The 16,858-nt window shown below is 45.5% G+C and overlaps 1 protein-coding gene across 9 annotated transcripts in view; it reads right to left on the bottom strand.

Moving 5' to 3' along the window:
* Nucleotides 1–16,858, bottom strand: part of HIPK2 (homeodomain interacting protein kinase 2) — a 127,450-nt gene that overhangs the window by 70,638 nt on the left and 39,954 nt on the right. For all 9 annotated transcript variants that reach the window (XM_086884742.1, XM_086884739.1, XM_086884747.1 and 6 more), the window contains one exon: nucleotides 13,396–14,494. In XM_086884742.1, coding sequence (XP_086740868.1) covers nucleotides 13,396–14,494 — 1,099 coding nt within the window. The remainder of the gene's footprint in view (nucleotides 1–13,395; nucleotides 14,495–16,858) is intronic.

Here is a 16,858-nt window from a genome sequence, read left to right as displayed (position 1 = left end):
AGCAGTCATTCATCTCTTCAACTTCAGCAATGCCAACAGGCAAGTGCTTGCTAGCATTAGTGAGGCTTTCATAATTGCTCCCAGCTGGTTAGTTGTAACACGCCTTGTTGTTGAGCAACTACCTAGTAACGCTGTCAGACATCCCCTGGTTGCATAAGGAGGGTTAGCATCTTTATTAATTATGGGCCGCCACCAGCCTGTGTCACTCTCCACAGATAAGAAAGCCTTTAAGCTCCTGGTCAGTCAAGGCCTCCTTGGAAAATCTTGTGCCAGCTTCAAGCAAAGCAAGCTCGGGCTGTAGCCACGGCAGCCTCCTGCCCGCGCTAACAGGGTTCCTGCTCCGCTCTGGCTGCCGCGGGGGCTGCTGCCAATGCCAGCCGCTTGCCAGCTCTCTGGCCACCGCGTGGGCGTGTGGGAAGCCTGGCTCACTGCGAGGCACCTGGGCATGCACAGAGCACGGCAGCCGTGGCCAAGCGTCGTGCAGAGATGTGCCCCAGTGCCTGGCCACGATGCCGACCAACGCCACCACAGCAGCAACTATTATAGCGTGCCACAGCTCCGAACCGCCGGGCAGGGCAATGCAGGACCGGGCAAATGCACCCTTCCTGATGGAGAAGGAAAAAAACAGCAATGTGCATCTCTCAAAAGGCAGAAGTGTGGAGGAAATATCATGGAAGTGGCCATTTCACAAGATACTTGAGCGTACCTGCGGCTCTAAAAACCTCAAAGTTTGCAACCAACCCCACTCCCCGCAGCCCTCGCTTGCCATGCGGTTTGATCTGTGTCATACAGCAACTCGGGGACATTTTCTGCCAAAAACCAAGCACCGTGCTCTTCCTTCTGTGCTGTCACTGGGCTGTTGTGACAGCCCCCTTACAAAAGCAGTGACAAGAGTTATATCCTGCACACGGAGTTCTTACACAACTTCAAATGTCATTTTGTGGGCAGTAATCAGAACCTGTAGCCCCAGGCTAAGGTAAAAGCTGTGAGTGTGTCTAGCAGCTAGAACTCAACAGCTGCTCAAAAGCACACACCTTGAACTGGAAATGAACCTCTTCAAATCCCATGGAAGGCCACACCACAGGCTGGGGCTGCAAGGAGTGGTCTGTTTGGCTGTGTCAGCTGTCTAGAGCAACTCTGACCTTTGCCATCCTCTGTTTTCATCTGAGCCAACCTCTCATATCCTGGGTTTGCTGCTGATTTTTCTCTCTCCAACTTCTACTTTGGCTGCCCTTCAGAGCCTGAGATGAGCATCAAGGTACTAGAAAATGATCCTCACTATGTAAATGGGGCAGACACTGCTGCACCTCTAGAGCTGCTGGAAAAGCAGCTGCCAATTCCTCCCTTCTCTGATGAGGGGTCTGAAGGCTTGGGTTTGTTCAAGGCCCACTCAACAGCAGCTCCCCACCAAAGTAGCACAGGGTGGGGGCTGCCAGCTGTGTCTTGATGCTTGGCTGCCACACACTGCAGACAGATCCTTTTCCCAAGACATGAGCTGTCTCCCCGTGCACACCCAATACCTCCAACAACCACAGGCAGACAGCAAATCCACTGCAACACCTCATGCTCATCACTGCCATTTCCCATCTGAGCAGCAACTCAATACATTTTCACATTACCCATGCCTCTGAAAGCCAAGAGGGCCATTCATACAAACTTAATCTTAGTTACTCTTGCTGGATCATAGGTACTGATGCTGGAAGGTAATTCTCTAAATCCAATGTAAATGTTTAAAGTTTATTCCCAAAGGATTTATGTAGACATAAACATAGAGATTAAAAACAAGCAAGACGTCGGGAGCTTTTTACTACCTTCTAAAGTAGCCAGGCACATGGATATTTTATCTCTCCTTTTGGATCTGCTTTCTTCCAATGGCACAGTTCAGAGACTTCATACAGATCAGAGGCAGAGTTCAGGCTAGCACTGACAATTTCATTAGAAGAAGAAAAAAAAAAAAGAAAAAAGATAGAATTGTGTTTTCTTATGTTCTCTGCTCTTTTATTGCTATTTTCAAAATGAAGAACAGACCCTACCAGAGTGCTAAGGGCTGAAAACATAACTCTAAATGATACAGGAAATCCAACTTTGTGCCAATCCATTTTTATCCTCTCTTTGTGGCCATAACAAAGCCGAGAACAAGAGCTAAACAATGGAGAAAAAAGAATAATTTCAACATAATTTTTTTGCTGAAAGTAACATCAGTGACAATAACAAGAATCCATTCAAAAGACAAAATGTTATCTTCCAACACAGTTAACATGCCTTTCTTTCTGTCACTCATTATATATCTTACACATCAAGCTGTACTTTGACCTCCTTACAAAGGAATACATTTGGAGCCACCACATCCCTGTACCCATATTGGCAATGCTAAGTGAAATCCAGCCCATAGTGCCATTCTCTTCCCTGCTCCCTCCTGCACCTGCCAAGAGGAGATAGGTTATCAAATGAGCCTCCAGAAAAGCATTTCCAGAAACAGCAATATGACTACATCCTGCTCTTGCTTGTGCTCATGCAGCCCTTCAGAATCCAGTCCACTAATTTAACAGGCTAACAATGACATGAGCTGAATTTTTGACAACTATGGGGATGAGATCACTTGGATAAGCTTTTATTTCTGGTAAAGGCCATCACCATTACTTATTTTTATCTACTGAAATCAACTGGCAATATTTCATCATTAACTGTTTAGCACAGTAGCCAGCAAATTCATATAGTGTCAGCTGAACCTGTTTACATTTCAGATTTCATCTACCCCTCTTAATACTTTTGTGAGCATCAAAGAAATACTCCATTTTCCTCTTGGATGATTATTCTGTGTTTGCAGTCTCCCACTGGCAAGTAAAACACTCTTAAGACTAAATATATTGAAACTTTTCTTAACTCATCAGATGCTCCTTCCAGACATGGAGTGCAAAGCTCTGCATGGAAGCAACTTTTGGAAACACAAATTCTTACCCTGGTGAAGCCAAAAAAGGCCATCAGCTTTCCTTCTGTACACCAGCTGTCACATTAACATGTGTGCTACCCCTCATTGTCATATGTACTGTTATACCCTATTACTCTTTTGTTTAAGGGCCTCAGCCACAAAAATCTTTGTGCATGAGATGCTGTAAACACAGCAAGCAGAGCATTCCAGGAGAACAGCACAAGGTAAATGGTACAGACACCTACATCTAGACTGGAGAGTACAGGCAGAAAACACGGTGTTGCTCATCAGTATTGCCACAAGCCACCCATCCACCCTATGTGCAGTTAAAACAACTCAGTGCAGTACAGCTCCTCCTGATCTCAAGTTAACTGAAACACTGCTAACTTCTCCTTCTCTGCTTCTGTGTGAGCACAAGCATCAGCTGCTAGAACACACAATTCTCCTTATCCTTTAAAGGCTTCAGCTGGTGACCTTCCTGTGCTCAAAAGCTGTTTAAGTCATTAGCATTATCTGAAAACTGCACCAAAGGTAGAAAATCAGTGATGACGCTATAAAACTCCTGGCACTTTTCATGTCTTATCAGACCTGGGGTATTACACTTGCTTTTGGGAACTTCTGCTTCAAATCAGCTACAAATGGCACTGGTTGACAAAAAGCAAAATAATGACAAGGAGTTTACCCAACTCTCTGAAGTGCACAATTTTCAATTCAGAGTCGCTTGATTCAGGACAATTCCCCTACATCTACCCTGCCTCTCTCCCTGAGCAGAAGCATTTGGAGACAAACACCAGACCTGGTAGTGGGTAGAAGTCTGCTACTCTCTGGCTAATGCAAACCAGAAAAAAGCAGGGACAGAACCTGCATGTCCACCCAAGTACTGGTTCCATGCAGTCACAAAGGCAGAATAAAGGTAAAACAAAAAATTAAAGGTAAAGCAAAATGACTCATGTCTGTGTAGGTAAAACAATGTCTGCAATTACTTTTGTCCTTAAGTAAGCAAAAAACAAATGTCAAGCTGCCACTCAGGGACTCACAGGTTACTTTCCAGCCACTGCAGGAGAGGGAAGCTGTCCTGTTTGGTTCTCTGGCCTTCAAAGTCTCCAATTAGCAAGAAGCTGAAACTTCATCTTTCCTCCCACACCTTTTCTTATGTGGGAAACAGCAACTTCCAGGTAACCACGGTCTGTAAGAGGATTCCTCTTCTGCCCCTCCCCTTTCTCAGTTCCTAAAGCCACTTCCCTTTTACTTCTTTCTCTTAGAACTGTGAATGTCTCACTGTGTGTGTGTATATAAATATATGTCTTTATCTATATATATACACATTCTGCATTTCTTTTTTCCCTGTAAAGCACCACAGAACACCTCTTGTACAATCTTGCCTAAAAAGGCAAAGGACATTTCCTTGACCTTCCTTTTTAAACAGGTAACAGCCATGGCTATAACTCAGCCTAAGTCAGGCCACAAGATTAGTGTTTTTCAAGCAAGATAACCACTCTCAACTGCTTGAAAGTAACTCCTGTTCCCCAGCATGACCTGGAGAAGGAGGTAGCTACTGAGCCCCCACCTGAGAATAAGGTGCATTTACATAAGCTTAGGCTAATTTGAGGCATCAGTGCAGCAAATGGCTTGAGAAGGTAGAAACTGAGGACTGGAGTCATGTCATTCAGGGGTCTGAAGCTGGGGAATGTATAACCCCATACTAAATGTCGCATCTTCATTTTTCTCTTCTGGTAATGACTCATTCATTTATAAACCAACTCCAGTCACTTTTCTAACCTCATTGCTAACAAGCAGCAGAGCAGAAATACTTTCTAACCAGAAAACACTCTTCAGTGTAATACAGCTTTCCAGTACCGCTGTGCTGGGGCCTAGAACTTGTGAAGCTAATGAATGCACAGACACAGTAAGCTTCCTCCATGTTACATTTACATCTCTTGCCTGCACTGAGCAAATGTACGGGGGGAGGTAAAAACCTGATAGGATTTAAATACACGGTACTTGAGCAAAGTATCCCTGAAATCCTGTGCAAACTGTGTTGCTAATGCTTTTTCATACTCAGGAGAGGATGAGGAATCTCACTGCTCATAATTCTTTTATTTTCACACTTGGAGCACAGAACTCATCCCAACAGCCCCTCACCTCACCTCATTTTGCTTCTCAGCAGCCACCTCTGCCCTTGGCCAGCTACTGCCCTGACCCAAATATGCATTGAAATAAATGTAGGAAGACACAGAAAACGCTGCTAGTGTGTAAGTGTGACTGCAGTGCACTCTCCTTCACTGGCCACCTATTGCTGGAGTAACATCTGTGGGTCACCACACCACTGCTCCTTAAGAGCTGCTGCTGCTGTTTCGTCACTGGAGATGAAGAGCACCCTCTCCCTGCTCCGCTTCCTTTGCACTTGGTGAGAAGTGACTTGAGTGGGAGGAGAGAAAGAAGGGCAAACACTAAACCACAGAAGTGAGCCACTAGAAGCAGAGACAGAACTTTATGCTTTTCATACACGGGCAAACAGCTGGCTCTGATTACATCTGGTTCTTGCTGTAGCCCTGCAAATTGTGCCTTTACTCTCATTGTCGCTGCAGCTGCCTGCCACCACACTGAGCTTGGTTACACCCCAGCCCCGAGCTGGGCACAGGTATCTATACCAAAACAGTGTGTCTTTTATGTAGCACAGAGATGGAGTCTGAAGTGCTACAGCCAATAGCTGCTATGGGAGGGTTTTGACTTCTTGTAGGTAAGTAGTTCTTTTTAAGTAAAACAACCTGGCTATTTGTACCTGTTTCAGGCTTGCTCTGGTACAGTAAATACAAGAGTGACCTTGATTTTTCACATCATTTCACCAGGCTGCAGCCTTAAGAGGACTTACTGTGCTTATAAAGCTTAAGAGAAGAAAAATAGACAGCAGGAAATCCTGTGACAGGCTTGTTTTGGTGGTGATGAGAGAGTAACAGTAGCAGGAGAAGAAATGAAGAAAAAAACATAAACCAAACACCTTTAGTGTAGCCAACCCACTGATGCCTCGGGAGGCTACCTGGAACAGAGGCAAGACAGTGTTAAAGGTATTTATTAAAAAGGTCTTCAGAGGATACACCTTGGGCACTACAAGAGCCCAGCCGTGGCTCCACCCAAGATGGACCCAAGGTGGATGACAGGTCATGACTCTTCACACTTTTATATAGAAGTTTTGGTCCATTTACATATTGGGCTTAATTGTCCAATTACAGCTTCAGGTTATGAAGTCCCATCCTCCTAGATTGCTCTCCTCAATTTGCTGTTGTTTGTATTGTTTTGGGCCTCAAGCTGCAATGGTATCCTTGGTTCTCAGGCTGGAAAAGGATTGTTTTGTCAAACTAAGCTGTGAAGAGAGCTTGCTAACACTCTGTATGAAGTTCAGAGTTACATACTCGTGCAGTAAAGAATCTGGGAAACACGAAAGCTGAAACTTAAGGCATCACTACCAGTGGGGAGAGTGTGACTTCCAAACCACTCCCTGATCCTCACAGTGTTACTGAAACTACTCTGAGAGCGAGTATAAAGAAGGGATTCGTTTAGGATTCTCTGCTGGGTTTGAAAGAAGACTTGTGATGTTCGTGTTATCATGATGACTTCAGGCGGCAGTGCAAGGACTGGTAACATGTGTTATTTGTACACTGCCTCCTCCCTGTAAACCCTGAAAGCAAGCACATGGGAACTCCATCTTAGCCCCATTTGAAGAGTTATTTGTTTCCAAACTGTAAGGTACTGCTTTTGGGGAGGTCAGCCCCAGGCGTGGGACTGTGTGGCACTGGGTGGTGCAAACGTCCACAGAGGGAAGGTTTTGCTTAAACGGGCAAGTTATGGAGTAGAGGGGGTAGAGTGAAAGGGAAACACAGTTCTAAAAATCATATCCAGGTGATGTGGAGAAGGATGAGGTGAGTTCCCTCAGTTTGGGCAGGACCTGTGTCAGAGCTGGTGGTTGACTGCTGAGCCCTGGTCAACAGCCACATCACTGTGGCTCTTCTGCTTCTGTTCCCTGCCTGCACAGCACTGCCTGGGTTGTGGGCAGTGCCCCTGAGGGTGAATGGGGCTGCTTGCATCCAGAGACCTGCCATTCCCTTGGTGGGGATCACTGATGAGTTTAAAAGCTGCAGCAGCCTTGGGAAAATTATGTTTACCTTTTTCTCCCCAAGTTTCTGCTCTTTTACACCAGAACCAGAGCCCCTCACCTGAGGGGTGGCACCAGCTGATGGAAGAACAGTGCTTCCAAGCCTGGTACCTGCCTCTGGCTGCTGCTCACATACTCATCTCTGATCCAAAACAACAAAACATTAATGAATTGATCCCTGCCCATGGACACACAGGTTCCTTCCTTTCCAGCCACCAAGACAAAACTGACACCTGCAGGAGTAATTGCTGTCAGTGCCCCATCTTTGCTATATAGCATCTGTTTCCAGAGAGAGGAGAGGGGACTGAAAGGATTGGCTCAGCACTCAGCTGCAGTATTTGCTTTTCCACCTCTCGGACACAGATGAGGTAAAAGGAAGCAGCATGAGACTTCTCCCTTCCTTGGTCTACCAGAGACTTCTCTTTGCTGGAGAAAGGCTCCCTGTCAGGTTCCTTGCAAACAGCCCTTTGTTGCAAGTCTTCTTGGGCCCAGAGGAATGTAACTGGGCATATTTTATCCACTTGGTTAATAAATAAACAAAGCCCTCCTGTGGCAGACAGTCCTTCTGACTCCACACAGGGACGCAGGGCTCCTCTCAGAGCCAGGCCAGCATCACGAGCTGGAGCTGGGCAGGAAGGTGCTGTGGTGGCACAAGGAAAGGGGCACAAGCTTTGTGAAGATAAAGGAGGAGCTGGCATGTCTGCTCAGAGCAAAATAAAAAATACTTAGGGAAATAGTAAGAAGGTTTTAGCAGAGATAACACTAGGGAGGGTCTAGTCTGAGGAGATTGCTTAGGCTGAAAAACAGGCTTTTCTGTTTTAAATTAGACCCCAGGTAGGGCATACAGACACTGTGAATCTCCTGTTGGATGCACCATGAGCACAATGTTGGTTTACCATTCCTTCCCCAAGGTGATTTACACACAAAGGAACTAGCAAAGAACTGTCTTTGCTTGAGTTCTGTAAAACCAAAAAACCAACCCAGCCTGACTATCCCAAAGGTGGGCCAAATGTCTCTTGCTTTCCAAGACTTGGTAGTCTGGGTACAATAAAGTTGATATTCAATTAATGTTGATTAATTGGTTTAATTAATCAACATTGATTGATTGACAAACCAACATCGATGTTGGTTTTGAAAAAAAAACCCTGCTGAATTTTGATTCTGAAAAAAACCAACTTCAGATTCCAAGGGTCCTTAGGAAAGAAATTAACAACTGCTTAAAATAGTATAGCTTGAAGTCTGCTTTTCTCCACAAAGTCTTCTGCAATGTTTTGCCAGTTTTGCAAGCCTGCAGCCCTATCAGGTGTCATCATCACCACTTGGACTTCAGCAGTGAACTTTGTGGCTTCACTCCAGTCCCCACAAGAACCTTTCCTCCTCAATCCATCCTGCTCTTTACCTTGGAGAGGCAGAGTCAGTAAAGCAGTGAATGTTGCATGTAGGAGTGAAACAGACTGGCAGAGCAATGTGGCTCCCACAGCTGCAAATGCAGTCAAATCTGAGATAGAGATGTTTTTGCAAGTGTAGAATGGCAAAGATTTTGAAATACAAGTGCAGTACACTGTTATACAAGGATATAGCAGATGCCAATTCATTGAGTAAACAAAAAAGCATAGCCTATCCCTGTGTCATTACACCTGCCTCATTTAAAGGGCAATTTTGACCAGAATGACACATTTGTGAGTCACACAATGGGGAACAGGTTGTGACTTTGCTCAGAAATCTACCTTGATTTGGCTTCTAGTCAGCAGGGCTGAAATACTGATACCTGTCATGGCACAATGTCCATGTGTGCAAGACTGATCCAGTTTAGCCCCCTGCATTCCCTCAGGACTTGCACTCACCGTGCTAAGCATGTAGAGCCAGTTAAAAACCACGCCTGCACACTCTGTATGGGTGGTTGATAACATGCAGGTAGCCTTTATGCATGCATATTTTCTTGCAGTGTCTGAAACCAGACTGATAAACACCTCTTCAAACTGGTACTCAGCTTCATTCTCTGTTATCCAAACATTTCATCAAAGGCCACTTCCCTACAAAGCAGACATCTCAACCCAAGCCAGACAAGCCACATACCAAAATCCTTTTGAAAACAAGGAACCAAACATGAATTTATTCGCTAATAGTGGAGGGGTGACAGCCGTTATTTTATATCTGCAATATTTTGCTAATTCTGAAAGACTTAAATCTCATAAGGTGATTACACCATTAATTAGCAAAACACTATCATCCCCTGAGGTGCCAACACAGCAGCTGTTTCAGCTGAACAGCAAAGAAAAGCCAAGAGGGCAAGGTAACAAACTGGTGGTGCCCTCCTGAGCTGCCCAACTGCTTCAAGCACCCCCGTGCTGCCACCCCATGACAGGGAAGAGCTCTTGTTCCAACAAGGGACAACCTCAACTCTCCCTCTGCCACCCCAGCCTCCCAGAGGGCAGTACCCCCTCTTCCACCTGGGTGCATGAAAGGGGGCATCTGTTGCAGCCTGAGCCCTGTATTTCTCAGGATGTGGGGTTTCTCAAGGAGCTGTTCGTACACAGCTGATCAGCCCAGAAGGGATCTCTCTGGCCATTCATTCCTCTGACCCTCTGCAAAATGGAGATCACAGAAACTCTCAATGATCTCCCCTTCCAACTGCAGCATGAAAAGGACCAAAATAAAATACCAGGAAGATACCCTGTGATCCAGAGACTATCACAGCTTTCTGATCCATAACTCTGTGAACAGGGCTTCATTTCTAGCCTAAGCATATCTGGCTAAAACTGCCAAGTGCAGAGCACTGTGAGCTGAGCAGAGCAGCCCTCCATTGTCACCTTCAGTTCCTCACCTTTTCCTTCAGGCATCTCCAGACCACAGCCACATCACCACAAACCTCCTTGAAGGGTCAGTGATCAGGCCCAGGTTGATGCAGCAGATGGATGGTAAGGGACGAGAGGAAGGACTGTGGTGATGAGGGGGACAAGCTGGGACCCCTCTCCTAAGCAAGGGACTTTTGGACAGCCACCAGTGAGGTCCTACACACACTGGCCAAAGATGCCATGAGAGAAACACTTTGCACCACAGCGAGTTTTGCACCACAGGCTGAAGATGGGTGGGCAGAAGGAGGATGATCCTCTTCACAGCACCCCTCCTTTTAGATGACAACTGACCACAGACCATGGCTGTGATGTCCTTTGTCATGTCAGGCAGGGCCCATGCTGTGACCCTGCTGGGGCTCATTCCCTTCTCCGTGGCTGGCACTGGAGACACAAGGGCACTGCCCTCCCAGAGAGGGATTTTTGGCAGCAGGGGAGTTCCTGCACAGCTCACCTTAGGCTGCCATGTTCTGCCTCCCACGGGCTCCCTACAGCCAGGAGAAAGATCTCCAGAGTACCACTTGTGGCAGCAGATCTAGCTTGGAGGAGGCTGTGTCCTCTTAAGAGGGTTGGGAGCTAAATTCTGCTGGACTAAAGACATTTTGATACCATTTTTGATATTTTTCATCCCACTCTGCCACCTCAATACCATTACCACCCTTCCAGAGTGCACTGGCTTAGAAATATCCCTGGTGAGATGGAGACAGTTGTGGGATTGGGGCACCCAGCGAGGGTCCCTGAGCAGTGCCAGCAGTACAAGAGCAAGTCTGCCCACCGTTCTTCCCACAAGAAACAGGGCTGAGGCATCCTGCTCATCTTCAGAGCACATCACACAGCAACAAAGGCAAATCACCCATGGAAAGCCTGCAAGCAGCCATGGAGCTCTTTTGGCTTTATGCTGGGTTGTGCAGATTCAGGTCAAGAAAAAGCACAGAGTTTGTTTAAAGACATTTTTTCTTCCACCTTCGGGAGAAGAAAATGGGCCCATCATTTACAGGAGGAAAGGACTTAAACTGCTCTAAGATGGAGCAAGATCCCACACACCTTTCAGTCCTTCAAAGGATTTGGCCATCAGGTGCTCAAAAGAAGTGATAGGAAATAGAAAAAGCAAGTTGTTAATAAAATATGGAGACAACTTAGGAATTTTCTTGTGAAAGTCCATGATAAAAAACCTCCAGCTGAGATCCAGCCTCTACTTTATTATTCCCCTGTGCTCTGCTTCATCTTTCCATAAATGCATGGGGCACAGGGCTTCTGTCACACCTTTGGCATGACTGCTTAGAGTCTGAGAGGTTTTACTAGTCTGAGGAAGCTTTTCCTTTTCATGCAACTTAAATGTGCCATTTCTTGAAGTCATCCCCTTGTCTTTTATACTCTAGCAAGCAGAACAAGTGTAAATTAAATGGAAGACACATGAAATCTTTATAAAGCCCAGTGTTTCCCCTAGCATGAAAGTTCATTCACTTTAGAGTGGAAGAGGTCTTTACTCTGTGCTGTATTTTCCCCATCAGAAAATGAAGAAGAACATAAATTTTCCTCATGACTTGAATTTAGCTTAATCAGCAGCCCCCTGCTGATTTAATTCAACCCAATGAGATTTTTCTCTTTTTTTTTCTTCCTGGTGAGCTGCTGCCCCTTTTCCCCTCCTCCCACCAATTCAGGCATGGAAAACAAGGGAGGAATTAGACAGACAGAACTTATTATCTATGAAGCTGCAACTTCAGACTGGGCAGGAATAACATTTAAATATAAAAAAGCAAATTTTATCAAGCCTTTTCCTCCCCAGAGACAGCCATGAAAATATTCCTTGTTTGTCACTGAGAATGAGCCATTTTTCTCTTTCATTTCTGCTTTCTGTCACATATTTCATTTTGGCTGCCCCTTCTGTCTTTCAGCTAGGGACCTAGGCTGCTAACACAGAATCACAGGTAACTCAACAACAAAATGCCTGTATTATCTTTCTTTTTTTTTTTTTTTTGTTTCCTAGTCTGTCAGGTAATTGCAACTCTAAAAGCTTTTGCATATTTACCACAGAAACATGTCTATCCTGGAGGATGGGACTGTCATCAGGTAGAGTATCTTATTTAATAAGCCTCTTCTGAGGTATAAACTAGGGCTGGGGATTTTTTCCTGGCCTCCTTCAGAGCAAAGGACAAGCTGATAAAGATCAGCTGCTGCAGTGCTACACTGTCAAAATTCCCGTTCCTGTGAAAATTAACTCTCTCCAAGCTCAGAGTTCAGGTAGGCTTTGCCACCATGAAATTTATGAAGTAGGAAAAGGGTCTGTTATCAACTCATGTTGGTTTTTCATCCCCAGTCCTCCCCATGTATAAGACAGATTTCTATTTACAAACAGATCAAGTACCCTGCTTTTCTGTAACCCATCTGATGAGCTGTGGATGCTGCCAGGACTGATTTTCATTAAATCAGTCATGAAGAAGGATCAGATTTTCTCTCTTTGCCCCTGTTTCACAGAAGTACAACAACAAAAATGTGGTCTGAACATTTCTAAATTCAGCTGTTATCTAAAGCCAAATTCCCTTCACCCCCTTCACGATTTCCCCCCACCCCTGAAGCAGCAGTAGAACTGCTTTTCTTGGTCCCTAGGATGCTGAATCAAGCTGACTGGTACCAAAGAAAGGGTCTGAGAACATCTACAGGAGAGACTTTGTGTCTTGGAGTCGAGACAGAGGGCAAGGATGCCCTGCCAGGGGTTATGAAAAGAGGCTGCTCTGCTCAAACTGTTCCACAGGCTGAAGAGGGATATCTGGATATCTGGTTCACACACTTCACTTCAGGCACACCTATGCTGAGGTCACAACTCCCTCCTGGCACGTAACAAAGGACTGTGAGTGAGAATCAACAGACTACAACCAGTCCTCAGTGCAACACCAAATCACTGACATTACTTGCCTGGAGGAGAGCTGACAGGAGCCAGCCAGAAGACTCCCATAGACTCAGAGCCTGTGGGAAAACTGATCACTGACAAAACACCTGCATCCATACAGTTTTCCTGCAGGCCAGCCTTACACTCGTTATGTCCCTCGTTTTGTATATGAGTACCAACTGGAAGACACATTTGAAATATGGATTGATTGTTGAGGTTAAAGGTTAAAGATTAACCCGAATTCTGAAACCAACAACCTATATCCATTGACTTGGAATGAAAATGTGGACATCCCCTCTTCTGAAAACAGTTCCAGAGAGAATAAACTGATAGAAGTGAAAGACTAACTGGAAAACTATTTTTACAACACTTTATGATTATTTACAAACTTACAATGGTTTTCAATGCAAGTAAATGCCAAGAGGTTAGGACATCATTTTTTCTTATCATCCACAAGCCATCTTAAGAGCCATCTCTGTTTAGAATTAAGGGATGACTCTGATCCATTTAAGTGAATGTAAGAAAATTCCCACAGGTAAAATACTTCCAGTAGTGTTACACGAGCCCAGTCTCTTACCTGTAGTATCTGGATTGAAGGTAAGTAGAACACACAGCTTTGGACACATGGCTAGCTGAACCAAAGTCTATGACCTTGACCCTATAGGGCTGTCGGGATGGGTCTACCAGCATGATGTTCTCTGGTTTGAGATCAGCATGAATCAGTCCCAGGCTTTTCAGCTTCATTAGGGCAGTTGCTACCTGCTGGAGAATTGGTCGAATGTACTTAAGGGGTAAGGGACTGAATTTATTTTGTTTTAAGAAATCATAGAGGTTCTGCTCCAACATTTCAAATACCAAGCATGTGTGATTCTTGTGCTGGAAGCATTCGTAAGCACGGACAAAGTTGTAGTCATCCGCGCTTTCTGTGCTCAGCCGAGCCAGGATGCTCACTTCAATCTGGCCTTGCCGGGCATAAGAAGGGTGGTTTTTTAGGATCTTGATAGCCACAATCTCATTAGTGCCACGTTTCCAGCATTTGACTACTTGTCCGAAGGTTCCACGGCCAAGAAACTCTAACACTTCGTACGTGTTGGTCATGGAACAGAGCACCTCATGTTGCACCAGCTGGTAATCCCCTTCACTGTTGGAACCACTGTTTTTGGAAGTGGCCGTGGAGGTGGTGGCGGTGGCTACAGTGGCCCCACTGGCATTGTTCTGAATCATTGGCGGATGCTCCTCGATAATCTGCACGCTGCTCGTGTTCTCGATCTCCTCACTCTTGCGCTTAAGTCCACATTTTTGGTAGGTGTCCAGAAGGCTCACAGTGCTGCGACGCATCAGGTTGTGTGGCCCGCCCAGTGTTTGCCCAGACACTGCAACCACACCAGAAGTGCTGTTGGCAGATGTAACCACAATGTGCCCCGTGCTTGCTGGGAAGATGATGGTCTGCTCGTAAGGGATGCTGGGATTGGGGATCTGGAGGGAGGCGTTGACGGCTGCTGCGGCGGCTGCTTGGGAGGACTGCACGTTCTTGCTCTGGTTGTAGACTTTGCTGTGTGTGCCGTACCCAGTCATATCCCAGTTCGAACTCGGCTCCACTTTCAGTTTCTTCACGCTACAGAAGGCACTTGACTGAAGGGTATGAGGAGAGAAAACTTGCACATGCGAGGCCATACCTGCAATACAACATCAGAGTGAAACCACAGTTGTCAAGATGCCTTCCCCAGCTTTTTTCATTTGCTCAGTGGCAGGAAAGGGAAATGGGATACAGGCTTCAGATACATCACATGCACACACACAAAAAAGCAGGTTCTTCCAGATATGTGTATTTGACACAAATAAAATATTACGCTCTAAAATAAATCCTTACCCCGGGTTGAACTGTACTAACAACATTCAAGATTTCTGCTCTCTTGCTCTCCCCCTTTTCATTTTTAATAACAGGAATGTACATGTTATTTTTACCTCCTCTGCCTAAAGAGACTCCTATTCCCATTGTCTCCAGGAATATATCTATCTCTCTGGAAGAACTCATGTCAAATACTGCAAAGTATTCTGACTACAGAAGCCAAATCTCAAATCCTCAGGCTCATCCAATCTTAAACAGTTTGGTGGATCTGACTTAAGCCCCCCGCTTATTCCCATAAAACCACTGTGTAGCTTCTGGCCTGCACAGAGTGAAGATGGGACCAGGAGATGAAACACTGTGAGCAAATGGAGGTGCATAGATAAAGTTGAGGAGCCGGAACAGAAGAAGATGATGTTTCAGATTGCTTGCCAAGCCTGTGAGTGGGAAATGTGCACAATGCTAGTCTGTGCTCAGGGACACTGGAGATGGGAGTTACACAACATGAGCTTCACTGTGTGCTCTCAGTGCTCCTGAGATTTATAAATCTGCAAGATTTATAAAATTGTGTTCATCTATTCTTATTCACAGAGACCACTGGAAAGCAGATCCCTTGGAAATGAACAGCATTGTTTATGAAGCAACGTACACATTAGTGTGTAGCAGAATTAGCTCCTAATACAGCTTTATTTTTACAGGAAAGACAAAAACCTATTTTAATGCAAGCTTATTTGGTTTCAGAAGAGTTAATGATCTTCTAAATCTTAAAAAAAAACCACCACAGACCACCAAAAAACAACCCCATAACCTCATAACAAAAGTGAAAATTATGCATCACTGAGACAGACTTACTGAAGGATTCTGAGTAATATTCCACTGAAACAGAAAATGTGCCTATTCAGAGAAAAAAGATGTGGTGCATGGAGAAGAGGACAGCTAAGTCCTGACTTGCTGCCAGCTTTCCCTGCCCAGGGTAAGGGATAGTACTGCTGGGGCAAACATTTTGCGAAGAACACAAATCCGTGGGGACTTCTGGGGAAGGAATCAGCACCCAGCAGAAGTTTGAGCAGAAAGGCACAGCCTCCTTCACCCTTCTATCTGTCATCAGTGTTTCTTTTTAATAAACCAGAATGACTAGGGAAGAAAAGGACAATATGCTGAGCTGGCACCATTGTTGAATTATTAAGCACAAACATAACCTTGACTTGTTTTCAACTTAAAAAAGTTAAAAGCTGAATGAACGCTTCAGTAACAAAACCACAACAAACTCTGCAGTGCACATGGAGGACTCCTTCATGTGGAGGTGTGATAGTATTTGACTCTGTCTCCTCATACTTCACTAGTCCATGTTCCTCTTGAGAAGATTTCCTGGAGCTCATGTGTACACAGACACACTCACAAACATGCACGCACACACTTACACATTCATGTCGAAAAATATGGGTGTCACTCCACACCCACAAAGCTCAGTAGTCAAGTTAACAAATCTAAATACACCCAACACTCTTTTTCCAGTTAATTCCCAGCAGCCCAAAGGACAGGAGTGGCTCAGGAGAGGGGTGCTGTGGTGAGCCAAAACCTACCATGAGTAACTACTCAGAAGTAGCAGGCCGAGCAATCTCTCCACTTTGCTTCAACACCCCTGCCTTCACCCCTGCCACAGTGATGAATCTATGAGGATGGAGCAGACTCAGAAGAAAACCCCTTCAGGACACATGGGGAAACCCTCAGCTGGGCTTGAACACTGCACACAAAACCCCACTGAACCCAGCCTAGCAACAAAGCCCTGCAAACCATAGCGTGCTGCCCTCTGCAGACACGACCCCTGTCTCTAAGTGGATTTATGATTGTTTGCTGTAGTTCCTTTTAACTCCATTACCCTCTGCTCCCCCAACCTCCTGGGCAGCAATTTCCAAGGTCCCTGCAGCTGGGTACTCAGATGCCCTCCAGCTCCTTGCCCCACTCAGCACCTTCTCTCCTCTCTCCTTTCCATAGGGCAATGATGCTGTCACGAATGCCACGGCACGTGGCAGGCGGTGAGCTCGGAGAACCACAGCACTGCTACTCAGCTTGTCATCCTGGACACAAAGATCGTGTGTGAGCGAGCCAAAACCATGTTTGTTTTTCCACTGATTAAGAAGAATCACGGTGTTCCTTCTAGTACAGTACTGACCTGCCTGGAGAGAGGGGGTGG

The sequence above is a fragment of the Cyanistes caeruleus genome, chromosome 4 (assembly GCF_971803275.1).
Source record: "Cyanistes caeruleus chromosome 4, bCyaCae1.hap1.1, whole genome shotgun sequence".
Classification (NCBI taxonomy): domain Eukaryota; kingdom Metazoa; phylum Chordata; class Aves; order Passeriformes; family Paridae; genus Cyanistes; species Cyanistes caeruleus.
Note: the sequence above shows the minus strand (reverse complement) of the source record. Positions and strands in the feature narration are given on the sequence as shown.